The 27,901-nt window shown below is 39.6% G+C and overlaps 1 protein-coding gene across 4 annotated transcripts in view; it reads right to left on the bottom strand.

Annotated features, from left to right (window-relative positions):
• Positions 1 to 23,352, bottom strand: part of LOC118571689 (protection of telomeres protein 1-like) — a 53,108-nt gene extending 29,756 nt beyond the window's left edge. The window contains exons 1-7 of one of the 4 annotated variants that reach the window (XM_036170903.1): positions 23,280 to 23,352; positions 22,223 to 22,409; positions 19,366 to 19,432; positions 12,576 to 12,625; positions 9,329 to 9,443; positions 4,188 to 4,318; positions 959 to 1,249 (exon numbers count right to left, since the gene is read on the bottom strand). In XM_036170903.1, coding sequence (XP_036026796.1) covers positions 959 to 1,249; positions 4,188 to 4,318; positions 9,329 to 9,443; positions 12,576 to 12,584 — 546 coding nt within the window. In that variant the 5' untranslated portion in view covers positions 12,585 to 12,625; positions 19,366 to 19,432; positions 22,223 to 22,409; positions 23,280 to 23,352. Of the gene's footprint in view, positions 1 to 958; positions 1,250 to 4,187; positions 4,319 to 7,613; positions 7,651 to 9,328; positions 9,444 to 12,575; positions 12,626 to 19,365; positions 19,433 to 22,222; positions 22,410 to 23,279 lie in introns of those variants that run through there. The other 3 variants (XM_036170904.1, XM_036170905.1, XM_036170906.1) reach the window with 3 other exon arrangements.
• Positions 23,353 to 27,901: the final 4,549 nt, after the last annotated feature.

Raw genomic sequence — 27,901 nt, 5'->3', positions numbered from 1 at the left:
GTTCTTGGGCATGTTCATGTGTTAAGAATGTTATGGCCGGGCGGTGGGGCACGCCTTTAATCCCAGCACTCGGGAGGCAGAGGCAGGTGGATCTTTGTGAGTTCGAGGCTAGCCTGGTCTCCAAAGCGAGTTCCAGGAAAGGCGTAAAGCTACACAGAGAAACCCTGTCTCGAAAAACCATTAAAAAAAAAAAGTTATATTGGTCAGGGAACATGGGTGACTTATCTAACCATAAATGGTCATATGTTGCTTTCAATTCAGTGTAGCCTTCCTTCCCTCACTCACCTTAGATGAAATATTTACTTTCTCACAGCACTGTTTACATACTTTCCATTTCAGTGTTCCTTTGAAATGTGCCAGCAGTATCAGTAAGCCCTGAGTATTGTCTAAGCAAAATGACCCTCCATTGCTTGTCTAATTATTACAGGTGACAGAGATTAAGCACAGGACCTTTGTCAAAGCAGTACTGCTAAAAAAAAAATCCTCTACAGTAAGGCCAAACAAGGAAAGTAACTACCTTCTGCAGGTCATTCATGGCATTTATGTTACTATATTCTTTTTCCTCTGGCTAATTTAAAAACAAAAATGACAAGAAACATTTAGTGTTATATATGTCCTCCCATGAGCCAGGCCGTGATGACAGGGACAGAACTTAATTAGAATGGACCCTGACAGTAAGTAGGTGACAACACAGCTGACTTTCACAAAGCAGCAGAAATACACGGAGAATCACTAAAGAGAACTCTGTTTTTACTATTAAAATAGGAAATAAGTGCAGCATGTCACACCATTTGTAAAACAACACTGTTTTCTCTGGAGGGAAAGCACAGAGAATGCAGTAGTACAGTATCAAGAATTTTAACTCAGTACAAAATAGTTTGGAAATATTCCATCAGAATGCTGCATCTCCTTCTTGACAGATGTCACTAACATACAGCTTCAAGCATTTTAAATGTACCTTTAGAAGAAATGATGCTCCATCCACTTCTGCTTTGCCCAGGAGCTGACAAGTCAGGTCACAGTACTGCATGGGTTGGACGTCAGAGAGCTGCAGTAAGGTGGAAGATGCTGAAAGGTACGTGGATGCCCAAGCCCTCAAGGCTTCTACCATACTGAGATCCTGAGCAGTGAAGTTAAAGCTTTTGCTTGAAGTGCACAGAGTGACCGGAGACCCTATGGTGCCACCAAACGTCAAAGATGCAAAACCATAGGTGCTGATTCCCTGAAGTTTGTTTTTATATACTTGGATCTAAGAACGTGGAACAAAGCAGAAAACAAACAAAACAGCTGATAAAAAAGGCAGGAACCAAAGAAACTTGAGATGTTAAGTTTTTCTAGTGTGAGAAGCAGGGTGACTCTACTACTTCTTACTGAATTAGTTCATGAAACAATACAAGCAATGGATACTCTATCAGGGTATACAAGAATACGAATTTTAACACAGTAAAATTTATACTTTTTAAAACAGTAGCTAATGGCTATCCTGATTCTACCAAACTTGCATTCTTACATTTATGTGTTCAATTTATTAAAGCACAATTTTCACTAGGGGAGAGTATAATGTGACAGTTGTTTATATGGAACTCAGAACCCACACATGTGTGAGGCAAGCACATGCAACAGTAGCCATCACCTTTTCATGAGTGTGTGAGGCCATGCTGGAAGGACTTTCACTGTACGAATCTGCAGGATCATTAATGTACATCTATCAAATACGTGCTGTTAGTGTTTTCTTCACAAACTGGCTCTTGTTCACATAAAATGCTTCTTTTCTCGTCACAAATCTCTGGTAGTACTTCATGTCTGATAGTAAGATAATTATTTCATTTTCTTATTGCTTATTTTTTCCCTACAGTTTTAGTTCCAATTTGTCTTCATATTCAAAAGTGCACTTTGTAGGTAGCACATGATTCTTGATAAAAATTTATTTATCTACACTTTCCTGGTAGTCAGGACATATTCACCCTAAAAACATTATTGTTACAGGTCCAGGAGCTTTGTCCCCCAGTCTGTGCTTTTCAGTAACTGCTTCCTACGGTTCCGTTGCTATTCTTAGGGTTGCATTTACTTCCCATGGTATAAATAGCTCCTTGCGTCTCAGTGGCGAAATCACTGTTTTCTACCGCACTCCCTGCTGTCCATGCCCACTGCCCTCTGCACACTCTACTACACAACAGCACTTTGTGCCACTGTCCTTTTACATGACCGCTCTTGCTTAGTCACTTATTTCAGTGAAATTACTAGGATAGAAAAAACAAGGAAAGCTCCATATTTATTCACTCTCAATTAGTTCTGTCACTTCTTAACAAGTTTCTAGTTGGAACGGCTCCACTTTACTGAAGACTATTTTATTTAGATATAAAATTATAGATAAATGAATTTTTATCAAAAATCATTGCCACTGTTCTCCCCTATGGAATACAGTTTCTCCATGAGTGTGTGTGTGTGTGTGTGTGTGTGTGTGCACGCACGCACACACGCACGCACATGCATACATATCTCCCTTCACTTCTTATCTCCTGCACCTTAACTACATGGACATTGCCTCAAAGGCCCATTGTGGTCTATTTATTTTTATCTAGTACTAGTTCTTCATACCTGGTAATGTATTTGGCTCTATCTTCAATGTCTAACCTATATTAACCCCTCCAGTAAACTTTTCATTTGTTGTTCCTATTAGATAATAAATTTCTATTTGTTTCTTTTTCAGATTCCATTTCTCCATTTCTAACTGACTTCTTTTTACTTATTTAATTTTTTTTTATTTGCTTTCATACTTTGCTTAATCTTTTGGGAAAAAATTACAATATCTACTGGGAAATTACTGTTTAATAGACTCTATGCCTGTGCCCCCACTGAATTCATTTGGGAAGTCCAATTGCTTTTTAAAAACTCTCTTCTTCTAAGCTCCTCTACTTGTGTTAAGTGTTTTGTTTGGTTTTGTTTTTTGATTAGACACTATAGTGAAATATTGCAAAGGTTCTGAATTATGTTACCTCCTCTTGAGGGCAGGTTTGTTCGTTTTGGCAAGTTGCTAGCTAAGCTCCGGAAATGGACAAAAGCTTCAGTTTACGCTGTCTAAGGATAAATTTGTAGGAAGCTCAGGGTTCCCAAAAGCCTTTCCTCCTTAGTGGGACTCACCCTGCAAACAGCCTTCTTTGAGGAATTGTGTAGGTTTTAACAGATGTGCCCAAGAGGCCTTCCTATAGGATGACGGCCTTTGTGAGATAAGGCAAGATTTTGTGCTCTCTTACCCATATTGGACAAGGTACTTCTTAGTGTTTGTGTGCAAGACCTGCCACATGCTCCTGTGGTAGTAGCCCTGTCTGTGGCCACTATGGAGCATCCGGCCTAGCTTGTTGGAACAAGGGACGTACCACCAATTACTAACTAGTCTCGTTTCCTCTGCTTCTTGCTCTGGCAGCCATGTGAGAAACAATGCCAGTATCTCTACCATGAAACTGAGCCAAACTGAACTTTTCTTTCCAAAGTTGCATCTGATAATATTTTGTCAGAGTAATAAGGCAAAATAATAGTGTTAAGGAGGCCTCGCTAGGCCTGCAGCATCCTGCAGCATCCCTACTGCTGCACCTCTCCTGTTATCTGTTCTAGTAATCCTCAATTGACCTTGCCCTGCCCGTACAGCACAGCTTTCAGTCAAAAGTATTCATGGGCAAAAAGAACACTCCCAGTACATTCTGTATAGCCTTTTCCCTCTAGTGTTTTGTGTACAAGAGTCAAGTTCTTTTAGTTGAACTGAATCTTAATCTTCCCTGTCTCAGTTTACCAGGACCACACAGCTCACATTTCAGGAGTCTAAAGTCAGACAGGGCAACAGTAAGACCCCAACTTAAATAAAATTAAATTAATAAAAAAGAAGTGACAAGACTGTATGCTCCTATCTTTGACAAATTCTACACGGAAACTTGATATCAACTATATTTGGAAGCGAAAGGACAAACTAGAGTGAGTCAGAATCACAGCTTCCAATGCATGCTTCGGGAAAGACAGCGGATGATTCATTTAAATAAGTGATAACTGATACCATTTACATTTCTTATCTCTTCAAATGCTTACTGTTTCTCTCTAAGAAGGCAGCCATACAGTTAGTACTAGATACTTTTGGAGAACAATGCAGACTTCTTGTCTAGTAAATGTAGACTGTAGAAAGTATGAATCATACATACCTTCAGCCCACGGAAACAAACAATGTCTCCAACATTATAAATGACTGGAAAGTCTTCATAGTTCCTACTAAAGAGCATGCATGTTAACTTCACATTTGTCTGGTCCACAATTGTTACAACTGAACAGTAATCTAAGAAACAAAAAATATTTAACACAATTAAGTTATCTGAAAGCATAAAATAAGAATATGCTTATTTAAGAATGCCAAAAAATATTACTCTTCCCTATTATTGCCTTTTAAGAAAAAAAATGTGATACCACTACCAAATTAATCCACAAAAAATAACCTTGACATAAAAATAAACATTCTACACTATTTTTCTAGAGAAAAAAAAATAACTTTTTCATCACTTTAAAATGAAGAAGGTAGAAAAGCAAATCATTCCCACTAAATATCTAAAGAATTAATCAATATAGATATTTCTAAGTAAATAAATACATGAGTCAATAAGGGAAAAGGAAGCAAGCCATTCAAAAAGAATAACATATTCCAGAGCAAAAAAAAATCTGATCTAAAATATTCCTTATGAAAATACTGACATCTGGAGGCAGTATGCCTATACTTGTTGGCCCTCAAAAAATCGAATACAGAAACAAGCAGGAGATGGGCCCAAGCAGGAAGCAAAGGCCGGGTTAAGACACTTCTCAGCACCCTTATCCAAAAACTTGGCTTCAGAAGTTACAGACCAGGCCTGAGAAAGGAAACTGCATCTAGGATATTTATACAGTGAGAAGCGAAAGTGAGACTCAGCATAAATCAGTCACCTAAAAAGATGGCCAGGGCAAAAACCCATCTGCTAGTTTTGTAATAAATGAGAAAAAATAACAAATCTCCTGATTTGTGAAGAATAGGTGAAGAATAGCACCAATATAGTCAGTGAAGCTCAGAACCATTTGATCCTCCTTGGTTTTGTTTTTTTTTTTTTTTATTTTTTGTTTTTAATTTTGTCCAGTGTTTGGTATGCAGACTCTGGAGACTGAGGGAGGAAGAAGGGTATGTGGACACTTGAAACATACTTAGCAATGAAAAATTAGATTGGAACATTTGCCTTCCTATGAAGAACAAACAATGAAAATTAAAGAAATCAGGGTAGGAGAGTTCTTAGTTGGAGATTCTACCACCGTGATGAAACACCATGGCCAAAGAGGAAAGAGTTTGTTTCAGCTTACGCTCCCAGATCACAGCTCATTACTGAGGGATGTCAGGGCAGGAACTGGAGGCAGGAACATGAGAGGCCATGGGTGAATGGTGCTTACTGGCTTGTTCAGCATCCTTTCTTATGTAGCCCAGGGCCACCTGGCACCACCCACATTGGGCTGAATTTCCCAGACCAATCCTCAATCAAGAAAACACAACCACAGACTTGCCAACAGCCAGTTGGATGGAGGCATTTTCCCAATTAAGACTGCTCTCTTTCCAGAAACAACTAGCTTTGTGGCAAGATGACAAAAACCAACCAGCAGAGGGTGGTAATTTCCCAGATTAAATATATATATTTGCATATAAATATATATATTCCAGCAATGTGGAATTTCAGTGGTAAAGGGAACATAAACATCATTTATCACTTCTCTTTTTGTACTTTACTTTTGTGAGTTAATTCTTTAACTAATTCTTAAATTCAAAGTATTTTTTGCACAATATATTCTGATCAGTTTTCCCTTCTCCAGCTCCTCTCAGACCCTCTCCACCCAAATCCATATCCTTTCTTCCCCATCTCATTAGAAAAAAAAGGGCAACAAAATCAAAAGCAGAATAGAACAAAACCTAAGAAAAAAGAGCCAAAGAAAAAGCACAAGAAACACATACACACAGAGAGAAACACACACACACACACACACACACAGAGAGAGAGAGAGAGACAGAGAGAGAGAGAGAGAGAGAGAAATACCATAAAAAAACAAAATCAGAAAGCATAATATATAAACTGTACAAAAACAAAAGAAAAGAAAAAAAAACCTCCTAAAATACCATTGAGTTCATTTTATATTCGCCATCTATTGCTGGGCATGGAGCCTACCCTTAACTACAGTTTATATACCCAGTGATACTCTGCTGGAGAAAACTAAGCTTTCCTTTATCAGCAGTTACCAACTGGATAGAGCTTCTGTGTTAGGGATGGGGGCTTGTGTTCATTTCCTCTCTCAGCACTGGGATCCCATCTGGCCTAGACCTGTGCATGCTGCCACAGTCTCTATATGTGCATCAGTGCTGTTGTGTCTGGAAGGCTTGGTTCCCTTGCATTCTTTCTGTCTCCTTTTCCACAGGGTCCTCAGAGCCCACAGGGGAAGAATTTGATGGAGACATTCCATTTAGGGCTAAGTGTTCCAAGGTCTCTAACTCTGTACATTGTCTCGTTGTGGATCTCTGTTTTTTGGTTTCATCTGCTGATGATGGATGAGTAAGACACTGAACTACAAGTACAGCAGAATGTTATTATGAGTCATGTTATTGCTACATTCTGTTAGCAGTATTAGTTTTCTCTTAGGTCATTGCTGTAGGTTTGTTTATCTTTCTCCTCTTATAGCATGCAAAGTACCTTCCAGCACCATGAACACTAGTGAGTAAGGGTGAAGATTATATATACAGAAACATGTATCTAAAAACATTAAACACATTTGGCCACTGTTCTTCCCGTGTAGCATTACCATCTCTGAATTAGTTAGGTTTTTCTTGCTGTGAAGAGACACTATGACCACAGCAACTCTTATAAAGAAAACATTTAATTCAGAGGCTCCCTTACAGTTTCAGAGGTTCAGTCAATTATCGTCATGGCAGGCAGCATAGTCTCATGCAGGCAGAGGTGGTATTGGAGCTGAGAGTCCCACATGTTGACTCAGAGGCTACAGGAAGTTAACTGACTCACTGAGCAGTATCCTGAGTATATGAAACCTCAAAGCCTGCCCCCACAGTGACACACTTCCTCCAACAAGGCCATACCCACTCCAACAAGCCATACTTCACAATAGTGCCACTCCCTGTGAGATTATTGGGGGCCAAATACATTCGACCTACCACAATCTCCAAGGAAGCACTTGCAGTTTCTCAAACACTACCATGTGCCTAACTCTGCAGCTGGGTTTTCACACACTACAAAAGCTCCTGCTGGAACTGCCCATGCTGTAACTAGAATTGAAACCACATCTTCTCAATTTTAGCCCATTTCTTACTAATGGTGAGAACAAGGAATTTTCTGGTCAAACATGTGGCTGCTTTGCCAGAAACAATGGTGTACTTTGATAACTTGGCACTTTTATAAAGAAACTTCACTGAGGCTGAGAAGAGAAGCCTTGGCTACACACACACACACACACACACACACACACACACACACACACACACACACACACACACACACACACACACACACACACACACACACACGCATGGGTACATGCCTTCCTATCTAGAGCATATCACACACCTATAAAGAGTCATGCTGATGACAGAATGGCATCTTAAAGAATCCAAAAGGAAAGCAAGGGAGATATCTTGGAGGTGCTTGCTAAGAAACCCCGAGGACTCGTTTTTGATCCCTAGAACCTAGATACAAAACAAAACAAAAAACTCAGGTATGGTGGCATTTGGTAATAGGTAACCAATTTGTGTGATTTTACCTGGGGAAGGCTATTTCTCAGTTCTCAGCTTTCCTCAGTTGCCTATAGTTCTTTATGTATGGTTGAGGCCTCATGAGCTTTCTCAGTCTACTTTGGTTTGTCTCCAGTTCAGCACACATTTGGGCAGTCATGTTGCTGAAACTTGACAGGTGCAGCCTCTGGTGTGATCTACTTCATAATTATTCCCAGACTGTCATCCATCCACAGTGAAAATCATTATACTGTACATTGGTAAAATAAGAAAATAAGATCCCTCCCTCTTCAGCCCACTCAAGCTCATTCCTATAGATAGTTGAGGACTGATTTTGTTTTTCTTTTCCTATTTAAAAAGAAAGCCCCTGGGATTTTTTAAGAGTGACTGTGATGTATTATCCATCACACTGCTTTGAAGACTGTAAACTTAAGACTACTGAGTCTTGCTATCTATGGGCATAGGACATTATTTGACTTGTTTGTGTCATCTCTAATTGATCCCAGTAATATTCTCTATTGTTTGGAGCACAAGTCTTGATTTCCTTCATTGCTACATGTACTACAGTGTTGATGCTATTCTGAAACTATTCATCACTGGTATGCAGAAATAAAATTAATGTAATGCTAAGTTTGGGTCTTGGAACTTTGGTGAACCCATTTATTAGTCCTCAAAGGTACTACCTGGCATAGTATTTAGGGTTTTCTACTTATGAGACTATATTCTTTACAAACAATTTAATTTCTTCTTTCCCAATTAGCTGTCATTGTTTTACAGCCCAATCCTTCCCCAATGGCTTTAGCTAAGACTAACACGAAGTGAAATATGGCTGCAAAACACTGGCCACACCTGACAAACTGCCCTTGTTACTGACTGGTATTAGTGTTGCTATAAGAGACTCATATGTCAAGGTAAAGTTGTGATAATTTCTTCTACACTATCGACATTGAGCTTCTGTAATGACAATCTTTGCTTGTTTTGTTTTTCTTAATATTGTGTGTATGTTTCTCACAGGTATTTTCTTTGTGGTTAAATGGGGCTCAAATAATATACTTTATTATAACAGCAATCTATTCTAAGGTTGCAGACATTTAATCTTAATTACATAAAAGTAATCTTTCACTTCCCCTCTCAGCACACCTTATCATCTCAACATAGTCAACAGGGCTGCTACAGTTATCTGTTATTTCTGTTTACTTTTCATTCTGTGACAGACTTGAGAGTGACTGACGTGTGACCAGTACAGTACTGCAGTGTTCAGTATTTGTTAACACATTTATCTTCATCAACAGATTTTATACTTCTACATGTTTTCATGTCACTTAGCACCCTTCTAAAAATTATATTTGCATTGTGTTGAAGACGACTCTGGAATCCAAAGACCACATTCACTTCATAAATTAAAATGGTCAAAGAATACATATCAGTTTCATTAGGGAACTGAAAATCAGGATTGACACTGTTCTGAGACCTAGGTCACTGAAGGAGTTGTGGCCCTGAGACCAACAATGAAGCTCTTGTCCATAAAACACTCCCAACTCTGACACCTACCGGTTCCCTTGCTTAGGTACGGAGGCTTAAAGAACTTCACAATACCACAGACATTGACAACTGTGCCATCCTTAAGTACATTCAGGGGTGTGTATGTATAAGGTGCTACTGGGACCTAAAGAAAGAAAAGAAAGCAAATTTACCAACCAGTATTTACATTTAGAGTATTATGATAACACCTATTATTACTAAGCTTGTATCATTTCATTTTAAAAGATTTCTCCTAAAGAAAATGACTTTGGGGTCGGGGGTGATTGGGGTCAATAATGCACAGCTTCAGAAGGTTACCACAGATACCAACTAGATTTCTTGAAACAATTCTGCTCATAAACAAAAATCAACACACCAGTCTATAAAAGTTTAAATATTAATTATATTTCTTTAACAAGAAAGAACAAAAGACTCCATTGAAATTCAGAAGCTGAAGCAGTAACAAAAAGGAAATACTTTTAACTCAATGTTACAGCTCTAAGAGAATCTTCCTGATGGAGATAACTAAGTGTGATGCCATTTCTGGATACCCAGAGGGGCTACCAGAGCTCTGTGCTGTCCAGGACCTGAAGCTCAATTATAATGCAGCAACGGTCAGCAAAACAAACAGGAAAGATCTGTGCCTGAGCGCTCAAAATAGACCTGTATTCTACCTTAACAAGCTTGTCCCTGACACTGACATGAATAGGAAAGCCAGCACAGCTTAGGGATATGAACCACTATCTGCCTAACTGCTTACTTAAGAAACCAACCAACCAAAGAAACAATAAAACACTTTGAAATTAATTTGGCATTTCATTGAAATTAGTCACTACCTATTTATATAGCTAGGTTACTCTGCAGTATAAATTAATAAATGGATTTTTCTGCATCGTTATCCTCTTACAAGTTGGATTAATGTACTCTTGAATGCAAATTATCAATGAATATTATGTATCAATTTACATAATAATTACAAATGAGCAAGTAGTTCATTTGTTTCCTTGCTGACAGAAAAGTGTGATTTCCCAAGAGGAGTCTACAGGGGGTAGGAGGCATAGAAATCCTTCTGACCTTAAGAGACAAACTTTGTTAGGGGAAAGTTAACAGGCTAAGTAAGGAGAGTGATGAGCATGTGCATCACTGATAGATGGTAACATGGAAACTAAACAAAGCCACAAAATTACAAGTAATTGTATATAACCTACATTAGAGATCTACAAGCAGCCTGACAAGCTGATGTAAAAGCTGTGTCTAGTATGTACAACAACAGGCATATGGTATTTATAGTATGTGTTCAATTGATAACTGATCTCACATTCCCTCTTTCCTGACAGTTCTTGCTAAGGTACATTACTGCTCTATGACAAGTTCTAAAAGAACGAGAATGTTCCTGTCTAATAGGAGGTAACAAACAGGATGGCAAATACAGAAATTATGTATGACCACTGCAGCTATGAAATAGGATTTTATTTTCTGGCTTGAGGTAGAATGTCCTTATGAGACACAGGATGTGATCCTCCCGCCTCACTCTCTTGCATGCTGGGACCACAGCATGTGCCACCACACTTAACCAAGAGCTATTTGTTTATTTCCTTATGTTTGTTTATTTTTGGTTTTTTGAGACAGAGTTTCTCTGTGCAGTCCTGGCTGTCCTGCAACTCACTGTGTAAACCAAGCTGGCCTCAAACTCAGAGATCTACCTGTCTCTGCCTCCCAAATGCTGGCATTTAAAAGGTGTGCACTACTCCACCCAGCTACTAAGAACTACTTTTATTATTTATTTTCTATTTTTACTTTAAGAGCCACATATGACCAGCCTTTATGGCATTAGACTACATAGATAGGTCTCCTACAATATACTAAAACATATTCATGAAAAGGCTACAGGATTTATATTATTATGTGTGGTAATAAACTAAAGATGATCTGGTAACATCTTCAAAAGCCATTCAGCATATGGGTCATCTATCTATATTTCGCAAAGACATGAGAAACTTCTATTGTGTCACGAAGGCTTGAGACAAGCCTGTTATACAATGACGGCATGAGAATGTAAGGGCTGGCGACTGGGGAGCTGGGGAGTGTTGACTGTCACTCCAAAGAGCCTGGGTTTAATCCCCACAACTAACTAAACGAGCAAGCAACACAACCACCACACCGTACCTCACAAACAAAAACAAACTTCATCCCTAAAAACAGTGTTTTTAAGTGGAATATAGTTTACAGCAGTGGATATAAATCAAAACAATGTATGCCTAAAAAGTGAAAATCCATCTAGCAGGGCTAGGGAGATGATCAGTAGGTAAAGCACTAGTCATACATGTATGGGGAATAAAGCACTCAGGTCAACGCTGAGTGGGTTTGCAGCTCACCTGTAATCACAGTGCTCTGGAGGCAGAGACAGAGGACCCTGGCAGCAAGCTGGCTAGCTGGACTAGAATTAGCAAGCTCTGGGTTTGATGAGATACCATGCCTCAGAATATATGGTGGACAGTGAGACAGGAAGACACCTGGCCATCAGTTGTGCGCATCCACATGTGCTTTCCATGTACATGCATCGGTTAAAGACCTCTTTAACTTGCAGAGGACTCAGGCTTGGTTTCTAGCACCCATACTGAGTGACTCACAATACACCTATAACTCCAGTTCCAGGAGCTCCAATACTTTCTGGTCTCTGGGGTCACCTGCATGAAAGTGGTGCACATAAACTCAAGTAGGCACATGCACACACACAGAAATAGAAAAAGTAACAAGTGTAGGTGTTATTTATATTAACTTTAGCACACATGGTCTTCTTCCCAGGCTCACTCAGCCGTGCCTATGGGAGCCTTTCCACTGCTGCTTTGAACACCAAACTTGTATAAAACAATAAAAATTGGTTAAAGAATTTATCACAAGTAACAAAAGTTTTCATTGGTACAATCTGTTAAGTCATAATTCAGTACATAAAAGACTAATATAATACAAGCTGACAAAAAGCAAAAAGAATTTGCTTGTGGTTTAAACTAATAAAAACTGCAATGCCTTCATAAAGTATGGGTGTAGACCTTATGTAGATATTTTTAGATAATGCAGGCAACAAAATAATTACTAGGTAAACATAGAACTGTAATATAACATCATCATATAAAAAAAGTGAAGGTATCAGTTTTCCACTGTATTGACAATATAGTATATTTCAAGTATAAAGTAAGCTAATTTAAAATCAAACTATAAAGTAGATCCAATGTGTGTGTACATTGTGTATCCTAAATGAAATTAAATATCATCTTACCGAAGACATTGTTTCTGTGGAAAATCCCCTTACAGATTTACCAAAATCCCCTGAAAACGAAAGAGAAAAGGCTTACTTGTATGCATGCTATCTCCAATGTGATCACAGGCTTCACATAGGGTTAACTGTACATTTAACAGTACTCAAATACTCCACGATGCTACTCACAACTGACTGTGACGCCAGCAGCAGGGGCTGACTCCCCGACCCCACTTGGACACATCCATATATATAATTTAAAAAGTCTAAGAGGTAGAAAATTGGAGTTGGTATTCAATTTTTCTCCATGTACAGAATCACACCCAGACTTTCCCCAAGTAATACTCACTTTAAGTACAAATTTGACCATCTTCAAACTTATTCATTGTGTTTTATTATCACTGAGAGATACACAACTATAGATTTAAAAGAGCCTCATTTCTACATGGAGTCATTCACAAAGCAGGAACCCATTTAATTCTTATTCTTCTTCCTCCTCCTCCTCCTCCTCCTCCTCCTCCTCCTCCTCCTCCTCCTCCTCCTCCTCCTCCTCCTCCTCCTCCTCTTCTTCTTCTTCTTCTTCTTCTTCTTCTTCTTCTTCCTTCTTATTTAAAATGTTCAACTGTTAGGGACCCAGAAAATGCTGCTCTCATGTATTCTGCTTTGGACCTCAAACTGAGAGCCTTCAGGGAACAGCAGAGGGCTTTGTCTGAGGTTCCCTAACCTAAGTAGGGCCAAGGACCAAAGACAGAAACCCCCACTTTTCTCGTTTTGGTGACTTCATTAACCAAGCCCAGACACGGCACAGAGGAAGAAACTAACAACCCAATGTCACACTCAAGCACAGAGGAACTCTATGTTATCTACTACTTAGGTGATTTTTTTTTCTATTTTTTGGGGGGTAAATAATAAATAATTCTGAAGGGGAGGAGTGGGTATTCAAGCCTCAAACTCTAGTCTTTTTTTCAGTGTGTTGTTTTCTTTACGGCTCATGTGTACTGATAACAGTTTTATTTCCTGCTAATCTATCTATTGTCAGTTTATTTTGGCAATTCAATTCAATGAGAATATTTCAAATTCCACATGCAACTTAAAAACCCAATTAGACTAAGCAGTTCACCCAGACTTACAGAAACAGTATTCTATCCAAAACATGACAAGGGAGTAAAAGTGTACACTTACATAAACAGTTGGTTGAAAATCTTTACATGCCATCAAGACTATGCAGTACTTATTACCTCTGCTTGCTTTGACAAGTCTATAAATCCAGACACTGCAACGGTGTCCAACATGGGAAAATTATCTTCCATCAATCAGTAAATAACTCTGAACATCACAAGTCACATTCATAGAATATTTTAATAATTGGTAGGCACATCTATAAGTAGAGCCAGGTTAACCTAAACTTGTTTTTTTGTTTTGTTTTGTTTTGGTTTTTGGTTTTTCGAGACAGGATTTCTCTGTGTAGCTCTGTGCCTTTCCTGGATCTCGCTCTGTAGACCAGGCTGGCCTTGAACTCACAGAGATCCGCCTGCCTCTGCCTCCAGAGTGCTGGGATTAAAGGCATGCACCAACACTGCCCCCTAAACTTGTTTAATGCTTACTGAAGATACAACTTTCCTTAAGAGCCTCCATCACTTACAGATACAGGAGAGCCATGGATGGCTGTAATGCCCGCTCCATGGATCAAAAGGGCACTAACTACATTGCTTAGAAAATTGTATTTAGTGAGACTTCTAAAACTACCCCTCTGCTTATGCAAATGAGCAGTGTGAGTGAGTACATATAATGAGGCAGATGTCATAACAGTAGTAAAAACAAAATTTAAATGACTAAATCTAGAGACAGCACACTGAGATAGGCTTTATCCATAATGCAAAATCTCTAATATATATCAATATCCAGCAGGTCAGACATAAGAACTGATTCAGGATATTGACATAAAAACTCTGTATTTTAACACCAGTACATATAGGGACTCCTGTTTCACTTTTGTTTTTAGCTATAATAAGGTCATTCTCCTTAATTTTCTTTCATTCTCTTTTACTTCATGTCTTCCCTAAACAGAAATGGCCAGGCTTTTATCTGTTGCAATATATAGCTAACTTTATTGATTCAATTTTAACAACAAATTCTTTAGATATCAATAAAAGCTGGGCGGTGGTAGCTCATGCCTTTAATCCCAGCACTGGGGAGGCAGAGCCAGACGAATCTCTGTGAGTTCGAGACCATCCTGGTCTACACAGTGAGATCCAGGACAGGCACCAAAACTACACAGAGAAACCCTGTCTCAAAAAAAAAAAAAAGATATCAATAAAATTCTTGGGCTTCAGTCTCTTTCTACTTTTAATATGTACCATATAAAAGTCTCTTGTGCACTGGGCCTGATGCCCACTTCCAGAACTCTCTATTCACTGTGGTCAGCATTTTCACTGTCCAGGAGGGGGTCTATCACCCATCTGTAGCTATGCTGTCTGTGAGAGATGTGATGCTATGAAATGAAAAGGAAAACAAACGAATCTGTGGACCACAAAGACATCATTATCCTTGGGAGCACAGGACTAGAAGAGTTGTCCTCATACTATCTCTTTCAGGTTAGATACTAATTACAAGTTTGTGTTTCCTTTGTGAAAATTCTGATGATGACTTGTTCATTTTCCCATAGGCATGTTTCTAACTGATAAAACTCTATGGCTTAATGAAAGACCTAGATGGTCTGAAATACTGTTTGTCCTACATTATACTATACTCATTTCTTGTTTTCTTAACTAATGAATGGCTGCTCTGCAACTTCACACATGAAGTTCATAAATGTGCCTCCTATTTATTTACTTTCTGTCCTGCCTGAACTTTACAGTCGACTTAACAGTCATTTACCATTTCTAGCTACTAGAAATCCCCAAACAGGCAAGTTTCAATTATCTATCAATCCTTTTTATTTAATGAATAGAGTAGATACATTAGATTGCTTCAGAAAATTTATTTTGAGTATGTCTTTATGGGCCATAAACTTGTTTTTTGTTTTGTTTTGTGTTTGTCAAGACCATACTCATATCCTGGCATAGCCATATCTGATAGGAATGGCAAAAGTCATAAAAGCCAGCACAGCTGCTTGATCAGGACCCAGCAAAGCCATGATACTTTTCGTTTTGATCTTCACAGGTTACATGCTTGGAGGCTTTTACTATTTATACAATTTGGGGATACAGGATTGATGGAAAACTTCTTATGAATCATTTATGCCTACTCCCAGGAGCACTGCTTCTTAGCTCCCCCAGAAAAGTCCTGAGCATACTATCCCTCCCACTTTTAGGGAAGACATCCTTATCTACTTGAAGGTCTTCATTATGCCTTGGAGCTTCTGACATAAAGAAGCCAGAGATCTCTTTTTGAGGCTCTAAGATATTCTTGAAACATCTGCCCCTGTACTTACTCAGGAACAAGATGATCAGAACAAAGTACAAGTTATACACCCAGGAGATTATGTGGCATACACAGCAACAAAGTTAGATCGGCTGAAGTTACGCCTGCCCTACACAGGGGTTTATACTGATGGGCAAAGAATGATGTAGAAAGATAATAAAAGAATGAGGTGTCATGAACTCCCTTTCCTCCCACAGAGCCACTATGTCATATGACCAAGAAGCAAAAGAATGCCAGGATTAGAGATATAAATAAATTCCCTAAAGATATAAAATGTAAATATTGTATTATGGCAAAAATTGAATAACTGCAGCAGCAGTGACCTGAGTTTTCTTGGGCCTATTGACAACTGGCATTCTGACCATTAAGAGTTAATAATATAGTGCTTGGGACATGGCAATCTGCCTGGGCTAGCTTGGAGATTTTCTTTCTGTCTAGCAGAAGTTGGATTATGAGGTTGATGAGAGAAAATGACTGCAAAAGATAACTCTGTTCAAAAATAAATGAGATATGTAGATATATGAATATTAGACATTAACTAAATAACCATGCTATAATCCACTGTAGTTGGGCATAGGGAAGGGACCTGGGGGGACACAAGGATCTCCCTGGGAGATTTTATGGGTGGAGTTGGGGAAGGTGGGAATGGAACAGTAGGGTCATGTAGGGAGAGGAGAGAATAAAAAAAAAGATAACTCTGTTCTATCACAGTTTATTAATAATGATTAAACTTAGATATATAAGAGGAAGTTAAACATGTCTGGGGACAGAAATGATCTATGTTTTGGAACAATATGAATCTATCACTGATTACTGAATTCTATATAAGTAAAGAAGTACTCTGACTACCAATCAGTCAGGCTGCAAGATTTCCACAATATCCACGGCCTGACTCGATCCTTCCCTCGCCTCCTCCTTGTATGAAGTGTGATCCTAATAGTTTTAACAATAAAACCCCAGTCTCATATTGAGGGTTAAAGCCGAAAGACCAGAGACGCACAACAGCCACAGTCATTTCTTACTTCTCCAAATCCTCAGACCAAAAGCAGGGGATCCTGTCTCTACGAACTGAATCCTCAGACTGAATGGGCAGATGAGATCCTGTGTCCACCACCTTATACTCCTGTATCCACCTCCCTAGTGCTGGGATTAAAGGCATGCACTACCACTGCCAAGCTCTGTTTCTCTTTTAGATGGTCCAACCTCATATAGCCCAGGGCGGCCTTGAACTCCCGACCTTCCTTCTTCCTCCTTCCAAATAATGGGATTAAAGTTGTGTGCTACCACTGTCTGGTCTCCATGTTTAACTAGTGGCTAGCTCCACTCTCTGATCTCCGGGCAAACTGTATTTGTCAGAACACAAACAAAACATACAACACTTGTATCATCTCTGGAACCAGTCAACCACCAGGGCTGGCCCCCAGGAATATCCTTGTGGTGATATTGTATTCCCCAAAATATTATGCACCCTAATAAATTTATCTGGGGTCAGAGAACGGAACAACCACTAGACAGACATAGAGGCCACAAAATGGTGGCATTCACACCTTTTTTTATTTAAGATTTATTTATTATATATACAGCATGTATGACTGCAGGCCAGAAGAGAGCACCAGGTCTCATTACAGATGGCTGTGAGCCACCATGTGGTTGCTGAGAATTGAACTCAGGACCTCTGGAAGAGCAGTCAGTGCTCTTAACCTCTGAGCCATCTCTCCAGCCCTAAATACTTTTTTTTTTTTTTTTTTTTTGGTTTTTCGAGACAGGGTTTCTCTGTGTAGCTTTACGCCTTTCCTAGAACTCGCTTTGGAGACCAGGCTAGCCTCGAATTCACAGAGATCCTCCTGCCTCTGCCTTCCAAGTGCTGGGATTAAAGGCATGCACCACCACCACCCCGGCTGGCCCTCACACTTTTAATCCTAGCATTCCAGAGCCAGAAATCTGCCTGGATCTCTGTGAGTTCAAGGCCACATTGGGAATAGTCAGGCTTGGTGACACCTGCCTTTAATCCCAGGGAGTGATGGCAGAAAGTAGAACTATATACAAGGCACGAAGACCAGAAACTAAAAGCATTTGGCTGGTTAAGCTTTTAGGTTTGAGCAGCACAGTTCAGCTGAGATCCATTCTGAATGAGGGCTCAGAGGCTTCCAGCCTGAGGAAACAGGATCACCTGAGGAACTTCAAGATTCATGCTACATATCCTACATGATTTTTTATAATTATTTATTTTACATCTTCTCTCCTATATGACATAAACACAGGAAGTTATCATTAAGTCTGATTCACCACTGCATGCCCAGTGCTAATAATAACAGTGTCTAATCCACTGGTGGGTTTTAGTAGTGTAGTTCATAGTCTGGCTTCCATTGACTGCTCCAGACCATCTAATTATTAATTAATGTCAATTATAGGCATTAAATGAGATGGCCTGGGAGCATTTAAATGCCCAAGGTACTCTTCCTAGCTTGCCAGAATTACTTGAGCAATAACAAAGAGAGAATTCTCCCTCTATGAAGGCATCTATGTAAAAAGTTATATATTGAAATTAAACTTTTAACAAAGTTACTAAGGTGATTAGGTCATGTTCATTAAAGTACAAATAGAAAGGAGAGTTAGCTACTCCAACAGCCTGGATGTGAGAGGAAAGGAGAAGAGCACAAGCATGGTGAACATAGGCCCAAGCCTGGCCAACATGTCACCAATGGCTTTTACCTTTTACCCTTCTCTCTCATTCCTCTGGCTGGCTAAACCATTAGATTATAATCCTAAAACTAGCCACCAAGGTCCATTCCCTTATCTGGCCCTACCTCCTATTGAGGCTGACTACCAAGGTCCAGCAATCAAAGCATGTAAGTCCAGGAATCAAAAGCCCCACCCCCTTTGGCTCTCCTAATTAACATGCCCAATCAAAATAAACCAGATCATCCTAACACAGGAGTTCCCTCTTTTCCTTTATAAACTGCCATTTGCCGACAGTCTGTCTCTTCTCTATCCAGAGGCAGTCTTTCATTCCTCAGAGCAAATATCCCTTCCCTCTCTCCCTTGCCTTCTATCTCCTATCTTTGTCTCTTATTCCCTGTCCTTTGCCACTCTAGGGCAAATAAACCTCCTTTGTGTTGAAAACTTGGTCTTGGGACATCTTATGCCTATTTCAAGGTTCTTTCAAAAGGAATTTCACCTATGAAAGAAAGGAGCAGAGCTTTAGTAAAGGCAAAAGCAGCTTTACCTTACAGACATTGTACAGTACATCTACACTACGAGGAATGTGTTATCTATTAAAATCTCCATACATGTGTATATCCCTGTGAAATATACATCTCAACAGTTACCTAGTTCTAGAGGACAAGTTAAACGCTAAGCAGAAATACAGTGTATGTATACTTCATACCTTAAGGTCTAATCTTCAAAACAGCTGCTTTATTTCCAAATGCTAAAGAAATAATTGAGAGTTTTCCCTGAAATGGAGAGAAAAAAGTTAGTAAGGAAGATTGTTTCTAACTATATATATATATGCAAAAGTCAGAACAGAACTTAATGCATTTTAATTTTTTTTATCTTCTGAGAAAGCTTTCAGAATACTAACAAAACACATAAAGCCACTTGGAGGTTCTGAAGAAGGGTTCTCACAAACCACTACCAAGGAGTTACTGTTACAAATGTCTCTGTTGCAGCCTAAGCCCTGCAGAGACCATTGCAGTTACACACACACACACACACACACACACACACACACACACACACCCTTCGTATGTGCAAGTCTGGACTGATGACATCCTTGCTGCTGAAGACTATGGCCATCTTCAGAAAGCATGCTCATTTGCCTTTAAAACTTGCACTGCCTAGTCCTCTTGATTATACTCAGTTTACTACAAGCATGTTCCAGGTCACAATGCCAGTCTATTACCTTCATTCATCTTCAGAGAATCTTTTCTCTGAATTTCACTTGGACCATCCTTTGAGGAAGTCAATATACCACACTCAAGTAAATATTAAGTCACCTAAGAAAAATCTGAGGACCTAAAAATACGTATGGTTCATAACTTGATTTTTTAATCCTTACTTAAGTTACAGAAAAACAGTGAAGTTCATCAATCTTTCCAAGCTTTGTTTTATCCTATAATACTATCTCTTAACAAAATAAAACAAAGCTTGATTTTAGAAACCCATGGCAATTTAAGAAAGAAAAAAATTTCAAATGTGAAATGAAAAACTCATAAATCAGGAAAACAAGGCCAGGTCAATACACTAAGAAACAAATACAATTTAGTCTGTGCTCCAATTTCTCAACTTACAAAAAATAATTAGTCAAAAGTATAGACAGAATGAAGTGTTTCCTCACAATACTTTCCATAATTTCTTTTGGTTTTCATATTTAAATTTCTCTTACGCACACCCCATGGACTCTCTGTAAACATCCATAGGGGTATCTGTTTTATTTATTGAAGAAAGTTTTAAAAGTTGATGCTACATCAATACTCCTCCACATGACATTCCAGAATTTAACATAGCTATCAGAAAGACTTCAAGTCTACTGATAAGACAGAAACTATGACAATTTTATTCCTGAAAGAGTCACCATAAGCCAGATGTGGTGGTGGAGATAGTATTTAATCCCAGGCAGAGGCAGGCAGATCCCAGGCATGTTCCAAGATACCCAGAGCTATATAGAGAGACATTGTCTCAAAAAATCACAGCAAAACATTAAAAAAAAAATTATCACAGACTAAGGATGTAGATAATGCATGACTCAGAAGGAATAGTAACAGCAAACAGCTGGACAACTTGCAAAATTTTAAAACTTTCCTTGACCCAATAAAGGAGGTCCAAGGCAATAAACTACCAGAGAACAGAGGAAACATTCTTTTGTGAGACATGCCTCACGTAAAGCAAAAAGCAGACATTGCCTAGTACCTGAGAGAAAATTTACAGAATACATTTAATGGATTGTTGGCACCAAGAAACGTCTTTAGAAAAATACAGGGCATCTAGTAGCTGCTAACCACTAACTACCGGATCAGTCATTCAGAACAAAGGCCTCACAATGTGAAGAGTGGAGAAACAGGCCTGTGAATTTTGTGAAAACCTAGTGTGGCTGGAAAAAAGAACAGAAAGAAACAAAACAAAAACCACCTTCTACTCCTATTTGGAAAAGGACAGAGGAGCAAAGCCCAAGCCTACAGTTAGGTGCAGGTCAAGATGGTCCCACACAAAGATCTCACCTACACACATCGAGATTTGAACCCAGGGCTTAAATGTGTATCTCCACTCACCTTGCCCAGTATGGCTAGGAATTACAGACAGTTAAGCTTCCTGAACTCACAGGCTCTCTAGTCTAATCTTTCTCCAAGGCCTTTTAACTCTTGATTTTATCTCAAGTCTGAAACAAACTATCTAGATTTAAATGTCACCTCTACCACTTATTAGCTATCTGACCTCAGGAAAATCACTTAACCCTTCTGAAATGTAGTTCCCTCCAAACATATAGGTAAGGTATAAAGCACTGATGTCATAAAGTTTTGTGATAATTAAATGAGTTCATGTACACAATACCTAAGAAGCCACCAGGCACAGAGAAAACACCCAATAAATGCTGTTTGTTATTAGCATTAGATTACTACTCCCACTGTCCTACCAGTAATGAAAATCAGTTACCATCTCTTATCTGCATTACTGTCATGGCCTAATTGGGTTTTTTGTTGTTTTTTTCCACTTCATTTGCTATGCCATATCTTTGTGCAGGAGGCAGAGTGGTTTAAACTCAAAGCGAGTCATGTCTTTCCCCTGCTCATATCTGGTGGGAGACTCCCACATCATTACTGTAGCATCCAAATTCTTCAGCATACACGACTGTTCTCATCCCAAAGAAAGGAAAATACGGTTACCTCGAAAGTCCCAATTCATCTCCCATAATCTAACACATCAGAAACAAAAATTCTCTTATGTTCACATATCAAAGTGCTATTGCTTCTTATTAATTAAAATTAGAGATCACCTTTAGTATGGTGACTAGATCTATTTATCTTTGTACCTCAGAAACATATTCTAGTGCATCACAAAACAATAAATGTTTGCTAAGTGAAAGCTGAAAAATCATGAATTAACAGAAATATTCAGTCTCAGCTGTAATGGCAAAAAACAAAACACAAATAAAAATGTCTATCTTAAGTGCTCTCACAAAGATACTATACATAAAATATGTGCATAATTTTTAGGAGGAAAATGGCATTCTGAGTTAACAAACTTACCTGGATATACATCTTGCTATAATCACATCCTGGCTGTAGAGATCTAAAAGCTAGTTTCTGTAATTTATTCAGTAGCGGAACTTCCGGTAACCCTTTGAATTCCTTCAGTAATTGAAGTGGCAACAAATCTGCTTCATAATGATGTCCAAAGAAAATTCAAATAGAACCTTCAAGCTGATACTTGCTGCTGAGAACACAAAGAGCAACATTTTATTACCAGTATAGCCCATAATTTGCCTTAAACATCTTTGACATAATTTTGGTTTTGCTTTCTTTTTCTTTCTTTCTTTTTTTTTTTTTCCGGTTTTGCTTTCTTTAATAAGTTAATTTCAGTATTGGGTTGGTTATAAACAGCACGCTTCTAAGGGGACAAAAGGGAACTACTCTTCACTTAGCCTTTGTATTAAAAGTACTCCTAAAAGCTAGTTTTAAGATCTGTAAACAGGGATAGTGGCTCACACCTTTAGTCCTAGCAATACGAGAGTCAAAAGCGGGCGGATCTCTGTGAGTTCTAGGACAGAATGGTCTACACAGACTATTTCAGGGCAGCAAATGCTACATAGACACTGTCTCAAAACAAAGATCTGTGAAAATTTCTCTAACTTCGCCACGGTACGGTATTTTAAAATATACAGGCAATGGGGCAGAACTGATTTGGTTTCTGTTTTGTTATACCCTTGGCAGTTTAAAAAGTTTGTGTATGCGCGCTGAAACAAAAGCTTCTTCATTCCAAGTATACTAGGTGCCTCCTCCTCGAAATCGTAAATAACCGAGAAACGATAACTCATGCTAACTGTGCACCAGGTTCAATCTTCTGAAACTCTTGCCAGGGCCACTCACTAAACATCACTACTTTAATGCGTGGGGACCCACGTCCCCAAACCATTGATCTGCACCTGGGCAGGTACCTGGAGCCACTCGCCCCACCCCAACCCTCAGGATGCGGAAGACAACGGGTTAATGCCGCCGGCGAAACAGCATGCTTTTCGGCACTAAACTAAACAACCCGGTTATATCATTCAGGGACAAACCAACCACGACCCCTGAGTTCACTCACCCACAAGCCACCCGGAAACCTGGCAACCGTTTCAAACCACGCACAAGTGATTTCCGGAGCCCGCCTGGACACACGCCTGCGCACTGCACTAGCACTCAGTCGGGGCGGGCTTCCCAGTGCTACCGGGATTAGGAGGCGGGGCCTCGGCCAAGGTCCTCACAGCCAAGCAGCTTGAGCTGGGCTCCTCTTTCCACTGCCCTAGTGGAACTCCAGTCCTCACAGAGAAACCCTGTCTCACAAAACAAAACAACAAAAGAGTCCTAAGTCCTAAAGCCAATAGGAAACAGAGTACAGATTCTTTTTAGTTTACTGAAGCCCTTGGGGGCAGCAGCTTTCAGTCACCTTCTAAGTTATGCACCCAAATTCATATTTTACAAAAATGTAAATACACAAATATAACAATGTTATGTGGTTGTATTATCATCGAAGTTTAGGGTTATTTATGCAATTTGGAGGCAAGCTGAACACAACAGAGAGCACTTCGTTAGCCTGAAGATTTTTCTTTCTGGACGATATTTTTGAGTGACCAAAAATTGTCATAATTTTAGAAACTTTATAATGAATAATTTTGGAGTCTAGAAAGCTGAACAAAAGTGTGTATGCTTCACAGGTTTTTAAATCGTGAATATTTGGAGAAATTAGGGAACTATTTGTTTTAGGTTCAAATGCATTTTTTTTTTTTGGTTTTGGTTTTTTGGTTTTGTGGTTTTTCAAGACAGGGTTTCTCTGTGTAGCTTTGGTGCCTGTCCTGGATCTCATTCTGTAGACCAGGCTGGCCTCAAACTCACAGAGATCCGCCTGGCTCTGCCTCCCAGTTGCTGGGATTAAAGACGTAGGCCACCACCATCCTTCTTCAAATGCATTTTTAACACAATATTTTGTGTCTTTGTCAAAACATTTTCCTATTAGTTTAAATCTAATCTCATGTATTCATTATGTTCACTCATTTTTTTCAGGAAGTGGGAAAATATTGAAATCATCTTGATGAAAATGAAGGTCATTATTCTTTTATTAGGGTACACAAGATATCACCACAGTCCTCCTTTTTATAACTCTCAGAACTTCCCAAGGTTAGCACTGTCCATTAGCAGTAAGGTCATCTCATATCAATCATTAATTAAGAATATGCCACATACACATGCCTATAGGCCAAGACGTTGGTAGCCATTCTTCAATTGAGATTCCCTGTTCTTAATGTGTCTAGGTTTGTATATCATCCCTGATTTCAAGCTCTTTTACAGAGCTAAAGTAGTAAAAACTACATGATATTGGCATAAGCACAGACAGGTTGATCAATGGAAAGAAACTGGAAACAACATAGATGTCCCTCACCTGAAGAATGGATAAAAAATGTGGTATATTTATACAAGGGAGTACTACTAATCAACTGTTAAATGGCATCATGAAATTTGCAGGCAAATGGATGGAACTAGAAACTATCATCCTGAGTGAGGTAACCTGGACCTACAAAGACAAACGTGACATGTACTCACTTATAAGTGGCCATTACCTATTAAGTAAAGGATAATCATGCTACAAACCACAGACTCAGAGAGGCTACATAACAAGAAAACTCAAGGGGATGCATGGATCTCCCTGGGAAGGAAGAATAGCATAGATTTGTGGGTGGACTGGGGCAGGCAGGTGGAGATGGGATCAACTTTCTCTAAATTGATCAGAGCACTTTGTAAACCGAGTGCTGCCTTACTCTGCCAGGTGGGATGGCATTAGAGTAATTTCTAGATGTCACTCAAAGAACACTGACTTTTATAGAAAACCAAATCTTAAATTTTCATTTTCAAACTTCAGAACCACAAAATTACTTATAAGAACTGTCTGAGGTGGTGCAGGTATGGGGAGAATCAAGCATGGAACTAGAAAAATCCAATGAGACTGTAGTTACTCCGATAGGGGTATTCACATGCTTATGTAATTTTAGGTTAAAAATATTTCCAGCATATAGTTTTTACTCTTCAGAGTTCTAGGAATATTTTTTTTATTTTGGGTTTTGGTTAGCACAGAAGTCTTAAAAATGATTGAGACACCTCTCACAGCCTTGAGGCAGGGGGAGGGGCTTGGACCTGCCTCTATTGAATGTACCAGGCTCTGTGGACTCCCCATGGGAGACCTGACCTTCTTGTAGGAGGGTAGGTTGTGGGGGAAGGCTTGAAGGTGGGAGGAGGGAAGAGGGGGATCTGTGATTGGTATGTAAAATGAATTAAAAATTTCTTTTTAAAAATTTTTCTTTATTAAGAAATTTTCTACTCACTCTACATACCACCCACAGATCCCATCTCCTCCCTCACCTATCCCCCAGCCCTCCCTCCCAAGCCATCCAACATCCCCACATCCCCCAAATTAAGGTCTCCCATGGGTAGTCAGCAGTTCCTGGCACACTGAGCCTAGGCAGGTCCAAGCCCCTCCCAACTGCACCAAGGCTCTGCAAGACGGCACACCACCAATGTCACTGGGCTCCTAAAAGCCTACCCATGCACCAGGGATGGATCCTGATGCCCCTATCTGGGTGCCCCCCCAGACATTTTGAGCCAAGCAACCATCTTCCGTATTCAGGGCCTAGTCCACTCCCATCCCATGGAGGCTCCACATCCACTAGTCTACAGTTCATGGGCTTCTACCAGTGTGGCCAGTCATCTAGAGACTTGGTCTGCCCAGTCCTGAGATGGGGCCTTATCCTTTTCCAACCATTACATGATGGGTTTATGACTCCAGTTTTCACTGGTGTCACAAGGGGGCTGTTTTCTTGGTGAAGGGGTGGGGGAAGAGGCAGCTTGGCCCAACTTGCACCCCAATCTATGTGCAAAAGGAAACCTGAATTGCAGTCGACACTCAACATTCCCACAGTCACCTTGGCCAGAGCAGAGAGAGGAGGAAGGCCAGGTTAGGCTCACTGCCACTCTTGTTCAAGGCATTGTACCTATACAGCTAATTTGACAGTATAATATGAATTTCTAGTCCCTGAAAGTTATTATTACAAACTATTTAGGGTAATAAAGAAATGCAGGGTAAAAAAAACGATGACATCATAAAGTTTGCAGACAAATAGATGGAACTATATAATATCATCCTATGTGAGGTAACCCCAACTTTGAAGGACAAATATGTACTCACTCATAAGTGGATACTAGATGTAAAACAAAGGATAACCAGACTATAACCACAGCTCTAAAAGGGATGCATGGATTGCCCTGAAAAGGGAAAACAAATGAGATCTACATGAGTAAACTAGGGTTAGGGGGACAACAAAGGGTTGAGGATAGGGGATGAAAATATAAGGGAACAGGATGGTCAAGCTGGAACAGGGATGGAGTGGAAGAGCAATAAATGAGATCCCATGATAAAGGAAGACATTATAGGGATAGAGAGAAACCAGGTGCTAGGGAAGTTCTCAGGAATCCATAAGGATGACCCAACCTTAGACTACTAGCAATAGTGGAGAGGATGCCTGAACTGGTTTGTCCCAGTAATCAGATTGGTGAATACCCTAACTGTCATCATAGAGCCTTCATCCAGTAACTGATGGAAGCTGATGCAGAGATCCACAGCCAAGCACCAGGCTGAGCTCTAGGAGTCCAGCAGAAGAGAGAGAAGAGAGATTCTATGAGCAAGGTGTATCACGATTTTTAAGGGGAAACCTACAGAGACAACCAAACCAAGCTAGTGGGAACTCTTGAACTTTAGACCAACAGCTGTGGAGCTTCCTTGGAACTGGACTAGGCCCTCTGTATAAGGGAGACAGTTGTGTAGCTTGACCTGCTTAAGGAGTCCCCTGGCAGTAGAATCAGGATCCATCCCTGGTGCATGAACTGTCTTTTTAGGGCCCACTACCTATGTAGGGACACCATACACAGCCTTGGTGTAGGGAGAGGGGCTTGGATCTGCCTCAACTCAATGTACTAGGATCTGCTGACTACCCATGGGATGTCTTACCTTGTTGGAGGAGGGAATAGGGATTGGGTTGGGGGAGAAGGCTAGTGAGTGGGAGGAAAGAAGAGTAGGATATGTGGTTGGTATGTAAAATGAAAAAAAAAAAACAATGCAGCTTAGTATTTAGTCACCTACTACTATCAAACTTGTAGTTGTATTAGATATGTTTTCAAGGTCAAACAGAGATATATTCTAGATAGATCAGTGGTCTTGAAACACTTCAGAGATCTACAGAATATGACATTTAAGATGTTTTAATAACATAACTTTTTTATGACAATGAAACATGCTTGCCCCTGGCGGAACCAATCTACTTCAGAAAGATAATTGGCATTGAAGAAACTGCATATGGAGTTTGCTTTTTTTGTGGTAAGTTATCCATTAGGCAAGAAACTTCCCTTGCCTTGACTTTTGACAGTATGCTGTCCAAATTGGACAAGCAGGACACAAAAGAAAGTGACTGCTGAACCTTGCCAGAACAAAGAAAAAAAATCCTGCTTCACAGAAAAGTCTATCAGATATTCTAGTCTCACAAGCTGAAGATGGATGTCCAGATGTTGCAGAGGAACCTAGGGTGACTGTCCAGGCAGCTAGCTGTTTCTATCATTTCTTAATTTTGAAAGTTGTTCACTCCGGACTTCCTGCTTACTCAGGTAATATTATATGCTTCTCAGGTG

Source organism: Onychomys torridus, chromosome 21 (assembly GCF_903995425.1).
Source record: "Onychomys torridus chromosome 21, mOncTor1.1, whole genome shotgun sequence".
Taxonomy (NCBI): Eukaryota; Metazoa; Chordata; class Mammalia; order Rodentia; family Cricetidae; genus Onychomys; species Onychomys torridus.
Note: the sequence above shows the minus strand (reverse complement) of the source record. Positions and strands in the feature narration are given on the sequence as shown.